This window comes from Salvelinus namaycush, chromosome 40 (assembly GCF_016432855.1).
Source record: "Salvelinus namaycush isolate Seneca chromosome 40, SaNama_1.0, whole genome shotgun sequence".
NCBI classification, from domain to species: Eukaryota; Metazoa; Chordata; class Actinopteri; order Salmoniformes; family Salmonidae; genus Salvelinus; species Salvelinus namaycush.
The window spans coordinates 15,123,596-15,139,944 of record NC_052346.1 but is presented as its reverse complement, the minus strand read 5'-3'; the positions used below and the strand labels follow the sequence as shown (position 1 = coordinate 15,139,944).

The 16,349-nt window shown below is 48.1% G+C and overlaps 1 protein-coding gene across 2 annotated transcripts; it reads right to left on the bottom strand.

Annotated features, from left to right (window-relative positions):
* Positions 1-2,405: 2,405 nt before the first annotated feature.
* Positions 2,406-15,727, bottom strand: LOC120033706 (capping protein inhibiting regulator of actin dynamics-like). 2 transcript variants are annotated; one of them, XM_038980139.1, is made up of 11 exons: positions 15,689-15,727; positions 7,672-7,749; positions 7,303-7,459; positions 7,031-7,166; positions 6,772-6,933; positions 6,452-6,520; positions 6,127-6,321; positions 4,569-5,985; positions 4,238-4,282; positions 3,179-3,798; positions 2,406-2,984 (listed from the first exon to the last, which is right to left on the bottom strand). In XM_038980139.1, the coding sequence occupies exons 2-11, from the start codon at positions 7,718-7,720 to the stop codon at positions 2,832-2,834; spliced, it is 3,003 nt and encodes a 1,000-aa protein (XP_038836067.1). In that variant the 5' UTR covers positions 7,721-7,749; positions 15,689-15,727; the 3' UTR covers positions 2,406-2,831. The 2 variants fall into 2 exon arrangements, with proteins under 2 accessions (XP_038836067.1, XP_038836068.1); XM_038980140.1 differs by lacking the exon at positions 6,452-6,520.
* Between the last annotated feature and the right edge of the window lie 622 nt (positions 15,728-16,349).

Below are 16,349 nucleotides of genomic sequence, written 5' to 3'. Positions count from 1 at the left end.
ACCAAGAGGCGCTTTGACATTGCATCTTGGGAATTGTAGTCAGAAAGAAAATAAACAAGCTTTGTTGTAGTACGATCTATCATAGCATATCACCACTCCCCTCTGACATAGCCAAAATAAAAGTATGGATAGGGATTTTTGCATGTGTTTTTAAATTAAACGGGCAGTACAATGAATATGTATGTAAAAGCAGTATAGCATAGGTGATTCAGAGTGTTTATTAGTCACATGTGCATGGTTGCAGGTGTGAGTGTAAATCTTAGGCTTCGAGCTCCAACATGCGGGAAATGTCGATGGGCGGAGTACCGGGGGGCGGGGCAAATGTCCATAAGTGGAGTAGCACGGGGGGGGGGGGGGGGGGGGGGTTGCAGGTAGCTGACTAGTGGTGGCTATTCAGCAGTCTGATAGTTACCCTCAGACTATTGGCCAGTCTTTCAGTTTTTGCCATGATGCTCCTGTACTGCCCACTTCTGAGTGATTGAAGCAGGGAGAACAGGGCATGGCTATGGGGTCCCTGATGATCTTCTTGGCATTCCTGCGACACCTGTTCTTGTAAACTCAGCAAAAAAAGAAACGTCCCTTTTTCAGGACCCTGTCTTTCAAAGATAATTAATAAAAATCCAAGTAACTTCACAGATCTTCATTAAAAAAGAGTTTAAACACTGTTTCCCATGCTTGTTCAATGAACCATAAACAATTAATGAACATGCACTTGTGGAACGGTCGTTTAGACACTAACACTTTACAGACGGTAGGCAATTAAGGTCACAGTTATGAAATCTTAGGACACTAAAGAGGCCTTTCTACTGACTCTGAAAAACTCCAAAAGAAAGATGCCCAGGGTCCCTGCTCATCTGCGTGAACGTGCCTTAGGCATGCTGCAAGGAGGCATGAGGACTGCAGATGTGTCCAGAGCAATAAATTGCAATGTCCGTACTGTGAGACGCCTAAGACAACGCTACAGGGAGACAGGACAGACAGCTGATCATGCTCGCAGTGGCAGACCACGTGTAACAACACCTGCACAGGATCGGTACATCCGAACATCACACCTGCAGGACAGGTACAGGATGGCAACAACAACTGCCTGAGTTACACCAGGAACGCACAATCTCTCCATCAGTGCTCAGACTGTCTTCAATAGGCTGAGAAAGGCTGGACTGAGGGCTTGAAGATCTGTTGTAAGGCAGGTGCTCACCAGACATCACCGGCAACAACGTCGCCTATGGGCACAAACCCACCGTCGCTGGACCAGACAGGACTGGCAAAAAGTGCTCTTCACTGACGAGTCACGGTTTTGTTTCACCAGGGTTGATGGTCGGATTCGTATTTATCGTCGAAGGAGCGTTACACCGAGGCCTTAACTCTGGAGCGGGATCGATTTGGAGGTGGAGGGTCTGTCATGGTCTGGGGCAGTGTGTCACAGCATCATCGGACTGAGCTTGTTGTCATTGCAGGCAATCTCAATGCTGTGCGTTACAGGGAAGACATCCTCCTCCCTCATGTGGTACCCTTCCTGCAGGCTCATCCTGACATGACCCTCCAGCATGACAATGCCACCAGCCATACTGCTCGTTCTGTGCATGATTTCCTGCAAGACAGGAATGTCAGTGTTCTGCCATGGCCAGCGAAGAGCCCGGATCTCAATCCCATTGAGCACGTCTGGGACCTGTTGTATCAGAGGGTGAGGGCTAGGGCCATTCCCCCCAGAAATGTCCAGGAACTTGCAGGTCCCTTGGTGGAAGAGTGGGGTAACATCTCACAGCAAGAACTGGCAAATCTGGTGCAGTCCACGAGGAGGAGATGCACTGCATTACTTAATGCAGCTGGTGGCCACACCAGATACTGACTGTTAATTTAGATTTTGACCCCTCCCCCTTATTCAGGGACACATTATTCAATTTCTGTTAGTCACATGTCTGTGGAACTTGTTCATTTTGTCTCAGTTGTTGAATCTTGTTATGTTCATACAAATATTTACGCATGTTAAGTTTCCTGAAACGCAGTTGACAGGGAGAGGACGTTTCTTTTTTTGCTGAGTTTAGGTGCTCTGTAGAGCATGCAGTGTGCACCCAATGGTGCGTTCGGTGGAGTTGCCGTACCAGGCTGTGATGCAGCCCGACAGTATGCTCTCGATGGTGCTCCTGTAGAACACTGTGAGGGCCCTTGGGGACAGGCCGGATTTCTTCAGCATTCTGAAGTTGAAGAATCTCTGTCGTGCCTTTTTCATTATGGTGTTCGTGTGGTTAGACCATTTCAGATTCTCTGAGATATGTACGCCAAGGAATTTGCAGTTATTGACCATTTCCACGGTGGCCCCATTGATGAGGCAGCCCCATTGTGGTTGATAATAGCTCATTGATGATTGATTGAGCCCACACAATTCAAACTAGTCAGAATACAATTGACAGTATATTTATTCCAGACAACACTTTGAGACAGTAGTTAGAAGGGATCTAGCATGGAGTGATATGTCAAAAGCAGTGAAAAAACTGAAGCAGAGTTTGAACCAGCAACCAACAAGTTACAGGACAAGAGTATGCCCTCTTGTGCCATAAAAGTCCAGACCTCTTGGTTTAGTGATGTTATATGCAATAGTTTAGCATCAGTCTGGCCAACGTGAAATATAAGTCGTTTTTTATTTATTTAATGGTTAGAAGAATAAGGCACGGTAATGGGAAATGGGTTTTAAACTCATACTCTGAATCCAGTAGGTTCAAGTAACAAAGTCAGGAAAAAATCATTATTTTATTTCAGTCTTCTTACTCTCTTTAGGAACACCTTTACCTCCCTCACACACACACACACACAGACACCCACGTGCATTTCTCTTAGTCCATAGTCTTGTCACTCCAGGCCAGAGATTTCCTCTTGGCAAGTTCCATCCAGGTTGGCTGACCCCGGTGTGACAATGATGATGACGATGAAGAAGGTATCTCATGCTTTGCGATGTGAATCTCAATTTGACCATTGCTAGATTCCTCCTAAGATAAAATACAGAGATGACATATTACTAACTAAAATGGCCACATTACATTATAGTTACAAAATGAAGACTTACTCTGGTTGAGTCAGTTGTTTTTCCTCACCACGTGAACTGACCGGGAAAAACGTCTGACCCTAGTGGGGGCACAGTCAAATATTTACGACCCTAGTGGGGGCACAGTCAAATATTTACCATAGTCCCAGTCGGGAGTGCTCTTTCTGTCCATTTCTCCACAGGCATCTTCGCAGCTCTCTTCGGAGACGTGGAGGATCTCTCAGACGCTCCTCGTAGAGTTGGTCTGGTTGGCATGTGAGGTTGGGAGGACGGTTGTGTCAGCTGTTGAGCAGTTCCTTGTGGTGTAGGTTGTGATGCTGTTTGTGTGTTAGGCTGATCTGAAGGTAATGTTGTGAGTTTAGCTGTCAGTTGCATTCCCCGTAGGATTGGTCTACCGCTTGGTATTGGTTGAGATGGTGGTTGTACCACTGGGGCTGATGTTTGATTTTGCGAGGCTGTTTTTGTGCTTGGCTGTGATTGTGATGGAGGTTGTGTTGATGGCTGAGCTGTTGGTTGTAATCTAGGCTGTGGGGCTGGGGTTGGAGCTGGCCGTGGTGCTGGGGTGTACTGGGGCGTTGTTGTCCCCCCTGTCCCCCCTGTCCCAGGCTCTGTCTCTGGACTGAGATGCTGTTGGAGACTCCTAGTCTTTTCCCGGGCCATGGACATCCAGACAGGCTCCGATCCAGCTGACCCATTAGGCCCAGGGGTCTCAGCCCCTCTTGGGAGCCCCAGAGCAGGTCTGGAGGATGGGCCTTTGTCTGAGGAACAATGGGTGACATTATTGAAATCAAATCAAACTTTATTTAAAAGATACTGTGGTGTTTGAGGACTGAAGTTGTGAATCCATTATTTAATCAGATCATCCTAATTTATTCTGTGGTTCATTTGGTTTGGTCGATATTGGCAATATTTTAATTGAGGTGGATATGGATGAAAATACCCTCAAATTAAAGTCTGCACTTTAACCTCATAGTCATTGTATCATTTAAAATCCAAACTTTTGGAGTATAGAGCCAAAAGAAGAAAAAATGCTTCACTGTCCAAATAATTACAGGGGGCACTGTTTGTAATAAGATCTGGATCCAGTTTTGATTGGAGGGGAAATTGCCCACTCTGATTCAGAAGTGCTCATTATACTGTAACTACTATTGTATGATTATTAGAGAAGTGTTCAGTGGTTCAGTAGATATATGTTACCTGGGTCTAAAAAGGCATCTACTACCAGGTCAGTATCATCATCATCTAAGGATAGAACCAAGACAGTGCCTAGAGGTGAGTACATGCTATTGAAACAGGGCCCTCAGTAGACTGACATAGCTGCAACCGTGTGAGCTAGAACACCTTGTTAGTGCAAAGTTAGTTAGTGCATAGTCCAAGTTAATAGTTATTCAATATAGACTCAGCGATATGACGTAGATTCAGAAAGTAAACAGCGTAGTGGGTCAATTTCCGCAACAACTCAGAGCGTTGAACGCGAGGCTCAACTTCTCCGCTGAACTATCGACGACGTTCTAGAGGACATACGTACCTTGGTTCTCGTTGAGTCTGTTTCTGTCAGGGGTGTATGAGGGGGGGCAGTCAGACACTTGTGACGGGCCCTTCCTCGAAGCCTTATTTGCCAAGTCACCCCTGACCTTTGAACTTGTGCCAATTTCGCCTTTGACTGGTTCTGCAGTTGTTGAGACAATATGACACTTAACCCTGAATTCTTGGTCCCTTTGCAAGCGATACTTCAGAGACTGAGAAGTGGTGCGCAGCTTCACTCCGAAAGCACTCCTCCTCTCCTGCTCCTGCTCCTTCTCCTGCTCCTTCTCCCCATTTCCCTCACTCTGCCCATCCCTTTTCTCTCCTCCCTTCAGTCCTGTCTCCTCCACTACTTCTACCTCTGTTTGTACTTTTCTCTCCTGAGGCGCGGGTTGTGGTTGGTTTTCCTTCAGGCCTTTAAATGTGGCCTGCTCTGGTTTTACCTCTTGCCTTCTGACAGACTCCTGATGAGGGTTCTTGGCCACCAAACCCTCCCCTCCTTTTCCTTCTGCATTCATCTCCTCGTTTCTCGTCCCTGTGTGGGCACTGCCAGTGGCGCTCTTGGAACGCTGTCTTGAGGAGGAGGTGGAGAAACTGTTTGCTCTAGGCAGTGTGTCTTCATGGCCAGTAGGTAGCCCTCTCCTCCTCTGCACCAGGTCCAATTTGTAGGTTTCTTCATTAACGCCCGACAGTGGGACTGCTGTAGTCTCTCTGACAGACGCTCTCTCAGAAGCAGGTCTCTGTGTCTGTCTTATAACGCGAGGGGCAGGGGTAGGTAGAGCAGAGTGGTGTGTAGAGCTGCTGGTGTCTGCTAGGCTCACACCCTGTGTGTTTCTGCTCAACCTGTCTCCCTTGTTAGAGGTGGCTGGGGTCATATTCTCTTCTGGCTTCTCTTTTGATGGCAGTTGATTTGTGGTGGAAGTGACCTTATTTGATCCATAGACAGGACTTAGAGGCCTGGAGAGGGTCTTTTCAGATGTAGACCCAGGCCGACTTCCCTGGTCTGAATTATCCTGGATGAGAGTTCTTGGGCGTTTGACCCGGATAGGTTCCGGGGGCTTCTGTGGCTCCTCCACTGCTGCTGAAGGGGGAGTGGGCAGGCTCGGGGTCTCCAGGATGGAGGTCTTGGTCATGGGTTCTGGTAGAGAGGTCATAGCCTGGAGGTAGAGAGGGTTGGTGGTGACGCGTCCCTCTGTCTCAGAGGACACTTGTCTCTGTAATACCTCTTTCTGACCACCAGGGGGTACTGACTGCCAGGGCTTCTCCTCAGAGTCTTTTGGAGATGAAGAGAACGGTCGCTCCCTCCACTCCTCTTCCTCTCTGTCCTCGTCCTCCATTCCATCCTGCTCTTCCTCCCTCTCAGACTGGGGCTGGTCTGGGTCCAGGTCACTCAGGCTCTCTGAGCCGAGTCTGCTTGCTCTCTAGTAATGACACAGACAAGATAAACAGCCTGCTAAACCATGGTCTTATATTTACACTGTAATCAAGGTATTAGAGATTGAAATGCTGCCCAGTACCCACTATGTGGTGTTTTGATGTTACACTATACAGTGAGATCTTACCAGGGGACCTTTCCTTCCCTTGGCGCTGGCCCTCTGGTTCCTGGGTTTAACAGACATGCGGTGACGGGCGGCAGAGCTGTCCAGGCTAGGAGTGTACTGGGCTGGGCTGGTGAAGTCCATTGCAGGGGAGGGCTCTGGATCACAGGGGGAAGCAGGATTCGGGGAGAGAGGACGGGAGGAGGGCTGGGAGAGGCACTGAGGAGAAAGTAGAAAAGCACAGTAACAACTGAAATAGACCCAACAAACAGGTTTTCGGTGAATGTTGTTAGGATGATCAGTATGTGAATGTGAGATGTGGTGTAATGCAGACAGGAAGTTGCATCACCTGCTCCTCCTCCTCACTTCCTGTCCCTGCTAAACTCAGAGAGCTATGGTGCCTGTGAGTGTCAGGGAACTGGGGATGGAATGGAGGGAGAGGTGTCAATCAGTCGTGGAAGGTGGTGGAAGAGTAATGAAGCATGATGATGATGATAATGGTGATGATTACATTGTGTTTTGTTTGCAAGTGTACCAACAGACTCTACTGACTACTGCAAGGTTTGTTCTCTAAAAATAGATGTTATCTCAATGAGACTATCCTGGATAAATACAAGTTAGATCAATTGTATCTATGTGTGTGCAGTATATGTGATCAGCCCCATTCACCTTGTAGGAAGGCACCTGTGCTGTTCGGTCATGGAACAAGATCTCTGGAGGGCTCTGGGGTAAACCATCATCCTCAGAGGTGGCTCCGGAATCTTCCATTCTCTTTCCAGGGATCAGCAAGGGGGGAGGGCCCAGACACATGTTCTGCTGCTGCAGTTTCAGCTGCCCAATCAGAAACAGTGCATGTGTGATGAGCATACTCCAGGACCAATCACAACAGTAGATTAGACTATAAGGACCCTTCCACCTACGAATTCACCTGCAGTTCTCGTATCCTGCCGTGTACGTTCTCCTGAGACAGAACCCTCGTCGGCTCAGAGGAGCTCTGTGATTGGTCAGCCAGGAAGATGCTGTCATGTGACAGAGCTCTGGACCCCAGTGTATTTGGACCGCCCCTGTAAGTGACACAGGTCAAAAATATGTTTACTACGTACATACAGTATTTCCCAGTGGACATGCTACTTAAACTTGATAACTTGATCAACTTGATATGCTACTATTTCCAGTGAGTGAAAGAGGTCAGATGCTTACAAACAGTCATCCTCTGAGTCGTTGTCCCCCAGAGCTATGACATCAGCAGTGACATCACTGGCGGACTGGCTCTGCTTCATCAGTCCTTCAGTCTCCTTCCTCTTCAGACGGCCAAACAGACGACTCTTCAGCAGCTTGAACCGAGACTTCTTCCTCCCTGAAACCACCAGGAAGTTACTGTCCTACATTTGGTTTTGTTTGCAGAGTCAGACATGAGACTGTTGCTGTGTAGTTCATTCCTGTTTGCATTGCATAATGCACTGTATATGAAGGGTGTATTGGGAATGAATGATTTGCCAGCTACGTATGTCTGTTTACATTGGTTTAGGCATGTCAATCATTTAAAAAGACAGAAGACAGGTGTTCTACCTGTAAGCTCTTCTCCTGAGTCCTCTACTTCCCCAGCGTTAGTATCCATGACAGGAGACTGGAGTTAGCTGCTCTTACCTAGGAAGAGAGACAGGGCAAGACAAAAACCCTTCAACAACATCGTATTTAGCAACGTCAGAGGGTTTTGTTTGAACAATGGCTATTCCTGTGAGCCATTCAGCAGCCAGTAGACTGCAGGTTACAGCTCACCTCTATCACACCACTCCCTCCCTGGACAAAGTGTGCTTTCAGGACTGGCCTCAGTCTTACTGCCTGAGTATCGGTACTGTGCACACACTGCCAAATATACCTCTCTATACCCCCTTGGCGATGTGGGTTGGAGCCCTGTCTCAGCCACTCTCTGTCTATGCCCCCTTGGCGATGTGGGTTGGAGCCCTGTCTCAGCCACTCTCTGTCTATGCCCCCTTGGCGATGTGGGTTGGAGCCCTGTCTCAGCCTCCCTCTGTCTATGCCCCCCCTGGCGATGTGGGTTGGAGCCCTGTCTCAGCCACTCTCTCTCTATGCCCCCTTGGCGATGTGGGTTGGAGCCCTGTCTCATCCTCCCTCTGTCTATGCCCCCTTGGCGATGTGGGTTGGAGCCCTGTCTCAGCCACTCTCTGTCTATGCCCCCTTGGCGATGTGGGTTGGAGCCCTGTCTCAGCCACTCTCTGTCTATGCCCCCCTGGCGATGTGGGTTGGAGCCCTGTCTCAGCCTCCCTCTGTCTATGCCCCCCTGGTGATGTGGGTTGGAGCCCTGTCTCAGCCTCCCTCTGTCTATGCCCCCCCTGGCGATGTGGGTTGGAGCCCTGTCTCAGCCACTCTCTGTCTATGCCCCCCTGGAGATGTGGGTTGGAGCCCTGTCTCAGCCACTCTCTGTCTATGCCCCCTTGGCGATGTGGGTTGGAGCCCTGTCTCAGCCACTCTCTGTCTATGCCCCCTTGGCGATGTGGGTTGGAGCCCTGTCTCAGCCTCCCTCTGTCTATGCCCCCCTGGTGATGTTGGTTGGGGCCCTTTCTCAGCCACTCTCTGTCTATGCCCCCTTGGCGATGTGGGTTGGAGCCCTGTCTCAGCCACTCTCTGTCTATGCCCCCTTGGCGATGTGGGTTGGAGCCCTGTCTCAGCCTCCCTCTGTCTATGCCCCCTTGGCGATGTGGTTTGGAGCCCTGTCTCAGCCTCCCTCTGTCTATGCCCCCTTGGCGATGTGGGTTGGAGCCCTGTCTCAGCCTCCCTCTGTCTATGCCCCCCTGGTGATGTGGGTTGGAGCCCTGTCTCAGCCACTCTCTGTCTATGCCCCCCTGGTGATCTGGGTTGGAGCCCTGTCTCAGCCACTCTCTGTCTATGCTCTTACTAGCTGTCTCCCTCTACATTTCCTGCACTACTGTCAAAAATACTAAAAACCATTAAAATATATATATATATATATATATATTTTAATACATTGTCTGTCAACAGATTTTGGAGTTGTCGTATTTTAATAACATTTATTTATTTAATAATAGCACATTTGATTATCCAGCCGACATACTAGTAAATTACTTTGTCTTTCCAGAGACAAAGACCCTTCTGTAACGGCAGTCGTAATCCTCCTCCTCGGACGAGGAGAGGCGAGACGGATCGGACCAATACGCAGAGTGGCTAGTTTCCATAGTGATTTAATAATTAACAAAAACAATATGCGATAAAAAATAACTACCGTGACAGTCCTGTGTGGCGGAACACTGACACAAGAACAAACACCCACAAAACACCCGTGAAACCCCGGCTGCCTTAGTATGATTCTCAATCAGGGACAACGATTGACAGCTGCCTCTGATTGAGAATCATACCAGGCCGAACACAAAACCCCAACATAGAAAATCACACATAGATAGCCCACCCCAACTCACGCCCTGACCAACTAAATAAATACAAGAAAAAGGAAAAACAGGTCAGGAACGTGACATAACCCCCCCCTCAAGGTGCGAACTCCGGGCGCACCACCAAAAGTCTAGGGGAGGGTCTGGGTGGGCATCTGTCCACGGTGGCGGCTCAGGCTCTGGGCGTGGTCCCCATCCCACCATAGTCAATCCCCGCTTTTGTAGCCTCCTCCCAATGACCACCCTCCAAATTAACCCCACTGGATTAAGGGGCAGCACCGGACTAAGGGGCAGCACCGGAATGAGGGGAAGCTCCGGACTTAGGGACGGCAGCTCCGGACTTAGGGACGGCAGCTCCGGACTGAGGGACGGCAGCTCCGGACTGAGGGACGGCAGCTCCGGACTGAGGGACGGCAGCTCCGGACTGAGGGACGGCGGCTCTGGCTGCTCATGGCTGGCTGACGGCTCTGGCTGCTCATGGCTGGCTGACGGCTCTGGCTGCTCATGGCTGGCTGACGGCTCTGGCTGCTCATGGCTGGCTGACGGCTCTGGCTGCTCATGGCTGGCTGACGGCTCTGGCTGCTCATGGCTGGCTGACGGCTCTGGCTGCTCATGGCTGGCTGACGGCTCTGGCTGCTCATGGCTGGCTGACGGCTCTGGCTGTTCATGGCTGGACTTCTCTGGCTGCTCAGGACAGACGGACAGCGCTGGGCAGGCAGGCAGCTCAGACAGCGCTGGGCAGGCAGACAGTTCAGACAGCGCTGGGCAGGCAGACAGTTCAGACAGCGCTGGGCAGGCAGACAGTTCAGACAGCGCTGGGCAGGCAGACAGTTCAGACAGCGCTGGGCAGGCAGGCAGCTCAGACACTGGCTGCGCTGGAGAGGAGGAAGGCTCTGACAGCGCTGGACAGGTGGGAGCAACTGGAGAGAGAAGACGGAGAGACAGCCTGGTGCGGGGGGCTGCCACCGGAGGACTGGTACGTGGAGGTGGCACCGGAAAAACCGGACCGTGAAGGAGGACACGTGCTCTTGAGCACCGAGCCTGCCCAACCTTACCAGGTTGAATGATCCCCGTAGCCCTGCCAGTGCGGCGAGGTGGAAAAACCCGCACTGGGCTATGCTGGCGAACCGGGGACACCCCTTGTAAGGTTGGTGCCATGTACGCCGGCCCGAGGAGACGCACTGGAGGCCAGATGCGTTGGGCCGGCTTCATGACACCCGGCTCGATGCCCAACCTAGCCCGGCCAGTGCGGCAAGGTGGAATAGCCCGCACTGGACTAAGCACGCGTACTGGGGACACCGTGCGCTTTACCGCATAACACGGTGTCTGACCAGTACGACGCCCTCTCACTCCACGGTAAGCACGGGGAGTTGGCTCAGGTATCCTACCCGGCTTTGCCACACTCCGCGTGTGCCCCCCCCCCAAGAAATTTTTGGGTCTGACTCTCGGGCTCCCAACCGCGTCGCCGCGCTGCCTCCTCATACCAGCGCCTCTCTGCCTTCGCTGCCTCCAACTCCACCTTGGGACGGCGATATTCCCCTGGCTGAGCCCAGGGTCCTTTGCCGTCCAGGATCTCCTCCCAAGTCCACGAGTCCTGTGTCCTCTGTTGCTGCTGTCGCTGCCCTTTACCACTCCGCTTGATCCTTTGGGGGTGGGTGTTTCTGTAACGGCAGTCGTAATCCTCCTCCTCGGAAGAGGAGAGGCGAGACGGATCGGACCAATACGCAGAGTGGCTAGTTTCCATAGTGATTTAATAATTAACAAAAACAATATGCGATACAAAATAACTACCGTGACAGTCCTGTGTGGCGAAACACTGACACAAGAACAAACACCCACAAAACACCCGTGAAACCCCGGCTGCCTTAGTATGATTCTCAATCAGGGACAACGATTGACAGCTGCCTCTGATTGAGAATCATACCAGGCCGAACACAAAACCCCAACATAGAAAATCACACATAGATAGCCCACCCCAACTCACGCCCTGACCAACTAAATAAATACAAGAAAAAGGAAAAACAGGTCAGGAACGTGACACCTTCATTGATAATAAATAGTTTCACACACTCTTTTCCTTGAACGAGCTGATAACACCTCTAAACTAAGGCAACGTTTATGAAACCTAACAAACCTGATAAATGGTCTACTTTTTGTCAGGCGTTAGATATTAGCTTTGCTATTGTCATTGTTCTAGCTATTTATAGTTAGTAAATAAGCGCTTTTCAAGTTTGCCAGTTGAGTGATTATTGTGTCAGCAGTTCCAATTAGTTTCAGCAGTATTTCTCTTTCAGCAGATATCATGGAGCGTTTGATTAGAACAAGCGGACCAGACAAGAGGCTTTCAGCTCCCGTGTTGACTTTGTTCCTGGACCTGAATAGGAGTTGCCTAGCAGTCCACTGATGACGTGACGTGACATTAAATAACAAGGAGACAATTTAAACACGACCTGAGTTCAACCTTTCCCAGACTCATCATGCTTACACACACACACACACACACACACACACACACACACACACACACACACACACACACACACACACACACACACACACACACACACACACACACACACACACACAGCTCTTTCACACAATGTCTGAAAGAAGACAACAAAAACCAGAGGTTCACCAGAGTTCTAAGCACGCCCAAACTCCCCCAATCCATCTTTCTCCAAGACGTATCCAAGCAGGGAGAAGACTGGGTTAGTGTACTGAACCCAGCCAGCAAACCACATGCAGCAACCCAGTCTAATACAGCAACCCTGTCTAATACAGCAACCCTGTCTAATACAGCAACCCTGTCTAATACAGCAACCCTGTCTAATACAACAACCCAGTCTAATACAACAACCCTGTCTAATACAGCAACCCTGTCTAATACAGCAACCCTGTCTAATACAACAACCCTGTCTAATACAACAACCCAGTCTAATACAACAACCCAGTCTAATACAACAACCCAGTCTAATACAGCAACCCTGTCTAATACAGCAACCCTGTCTAATACAGCAACCCTGTCTAATACAGCAACCCAGTCTAATACAGCAACCCTGTCTAATACAGCAACCCAGTCTAATACAGCAACCCTGTCTAATACAGCAACCCTGTCTAATACAGCAACCCAGTCTAATACAGCAACCCAGTCTAATACAGCAACCCAGTCTAATACAGAAACCCTGTCTAATACAGAAACCCTGTCTAATACAGCAACCCTGTCTAATACAACAACCCAGTCTAATACAGCAACCCTGTCTAATACAACAACCCTGTCTAATACAGCAACCCTGTCTAATACAGTCTAATACAGCAACCCTGTCTAATACAGCAACCCTGTCTAATACAGCAACCCTGTCTAATACAGCAACCCTGTCTAATACAGAAACCCTGTCTGATACAGCAACCCTGTCTAATACAGCAACCCAGTATAATACAGCAACCCAGTATAATACAGCAACCCTGTCTAATACAGCAACCAATTATATTACAGCAAACCAGTCTAATACAGCAACCCTGTCTAATACAGAAACCCAGTCTAATACAGCAACCAATTCTATTACAACAAACCAGTCTAATACAGCAACCCAGTATAATACAGCAACCCTGTCTAATACAGCAACCCTGTCTAATACAGTCTAATACAGCAACCCTGTCTAATACAGCAACCCTGTCGCAACCCTGTCTAATACAGCAACCCAGTCTAATACAGTCTAATACATCAACCCTGTCTAATACAGCAACCCAGTCTAATACAGCAACCCTGTCTAATACAGCAACCCTGTCTAATACAGCAACCCTGTCTAATACAGATACCCAGTCTAATACAGATACCCAGTCTAATACAGCAACCCTGTCTAATACAGCAACCCTGCTCTGCATCTAGCTGTCAACTGGAACATAATCTCCCTGCAGAGTAGAAGACTAAAGGTCGGTGCAGCTCACTGAGCAACCCAACTACTGAACCACAAACAGCAACCAGGCCTTGAACCTTGAACCCTGGTGCCCAGCAGAATGGATACCTGCAGAGAACAAGCCCAACAATAGGGAACAGCAGGGGTACTGTCTCTGGTGGAATCCTATCCTGCAGCTACAGGATTTTACTGAAGCTGGCTGGCCAGTCCTGATCCAGCTGGCTACAAACAGCATAGTACAGATGCTGTATCTTAATTTGATCATCCTGTTGTTGAAGGAATTGTAATTTCCACTTTAAAATGTCAGCCTCAATTTGCCCTAATGATAAATGTATCAACCCCTACAAAACATGTCCATTAATTATAATCCACATAACAATTCACATTTCCTGTTGCTGCAGGATTATATTCATGCTGTTTTAACTGGCTCAAATGAAGATACGGCATCTGTATACTATGTATGCACTCTGTGGTAGAAGAGCCTTTAAGAGCTATAGAGTTCAGCTAACTATCCTCCTTGTTGGCACCAAACTTTCCATGATTAAAACCTTCTAATTTGCATTGTAACTAGAAGTGTCAATGTCTCAGATGTAACTTTTAGTGTCAAAATGGTGTCTATTAAAATTCTAAATCAAGCCAAGAGACTGTATATGATGGCTGGTTATCCATGGCTCTGTCTATCTGTGGATCTGGCGAGGATAAGCCTGTGTATTACTGTTTAATGAGATGATGAACTTGTGTAACCTTTTAGACCTCACACACACACACCTGCGGCTGCGACACCTCAGGTCCTCGAGTGCCTGTAGTGACGTCAGCATGGCTGGCTGTTCCCCCAAGGCTATAATGGAACCCCACAGCTGAGCTACTGTATAGATAAGAGGAAACCATCTACTTTTTACAGCGCCACGCATACAATAAAATAATCTGATTAAATGCTTCCGGAATGTAAATGAATCGGGCCATTTGAATAGAAATAGATTTCAGCTGTAGACAATGAGTGAATTATTAACTGGAAATGGCTGTGAAAATACACCTGAATGTCTAAAGAACAATAAACAAAGAAATACATACATTTATGTAAATTATTTAAAAAGTTCAAAGTATAGACTATCTTAACATCTTATGACCTGCTTACCTCAGGAGGCTGGTGGCAACTTAACTGGGGAGGATGAGATTGTGGTAATGGCTGGAGTGGAATGGGTGGAATGGTATCAAATACACCAAACACATGATTTCTATGTGTTTGATACCATTCCATTCACTCCGTTCCAGCCATTATTATGAGCCATCCTCCCCTCAGCAGCCCCCACTGCTGCTTACTTACCATGTAAGTAAATAGAAACCAGGTACCAACATGGTCCCTGGAAAAAGCCTCTAAAAAGGAAGTGTGACTGATAAGTCCTACGTAACAGCACTGCACAATGAGAGCCAAGGGACTCCTCAGTGAGCCAAACAACACAAGCCCAGGGGACCTGACACTTTCAGCAAGTCTCCACACACCACGGCAGTGCAGTGAACACATGGAGTATTACCTGTTGATAATGGAGGGACTAAGGTAGAGAGCAACCCCCTAAAATCTATCTCTGGGTACTAGACTAAAGCAATATGAACCGGAACTCAATGGTTTTGTGCTCTCCCTTTAATAAAGGTATTTTAACCAAACAGCCGTTATGAAATCTGATCGTCCAGTGAAGGATCAGCGATTACTCTGGTCCTGTTCACAACCAGCATGATGCTTTATATACAGAGCAGTGTTGTTTACCAAAGGCAGTTTTATTAGATGACAATGAAGGATAACTTAGGAAAGACAAACACTGTAATGGCAATCATCCTTCTTGCTGGATGAGTGCATAGTGTTGTTTTGACAGAAACAGGTTGAAGCCTCTCTGTAGGCAGTGGAATAATCACACAGAATCTGGAGTTTTCAAAACCCTAGCACGTCATTTTTTTTACCTGGAAAAAAACTCGAGATCATAACAGTTGTTATTGTTTAGGTCGTCGGACACGATTTGATTCTTATCAGTTAATCCCATTTAGGAATGCAGAACTCGTGCTCAACACACTGTAGTTAAAAGTTCAAAGGTTATGGAAAAAGAAACAGTTGAAATACTGTACAACAGCATGGAAGATCATATGTTGCAAATTATCTTATCAATTATCATTTTTATCAACAGATACAACTGTTTGTGGGTGGTTTCTAGTTCATTTACAGTACGAGTCAAGTTCAGTCGGGTGGAATTGTCTTACCCTGTTACTGGAGAGCAGCTGCTTCTTCTTCCTCTCTCTCTTTCTCTGTCTTCTCTTTCTCTCCAAGGGGAGGATGTGTCCTTCCACACACTCACACACATACTAGTCCTCAGCCACCTCACTCCACCGCCATCTGCAAATGAAGGGAACGAGAGAAGGAGAGGTGATAGGAGAGAGGTGATAGGACAGAAAGGGAGAGAGGGAGTGAGAGAGAGTGGCACTGCAAGGGTAGTGTTCATAGGATCAGTGACAGGAGTGGAAAGCTGTCTTAAATGAACTGTGTCCAGAGAACAAATGTGTTGTGTTGTCCTGCATCATTTATCCCCTCTATACCTTTTAGGTTCTTCGGCAAATATCTACATTTAAAGACATTTCCTAAGTACTCCCATTCAAAAGTATTTGAATGTCTGAATGCAGTTACGTATCTCAGTATGTGTTCATAAAGAGTTAATAATTAGAGTGAATGAGTCACTTTTCTCATAAGTGGTAATTAGTGACCCGTTGTAGGCATTGGGTCTACCTTATAGCCTCCTGGGCTTACCAGGTTTCTACAGGCTTGAAAGACAAGACCCTACAAACATTGATGTTTTCACCCCTCTGTGTACTTTACTGTTTAATCCTGTGTCCTGTGTGTTATCTAACGTTATTCTGACTACTCCAA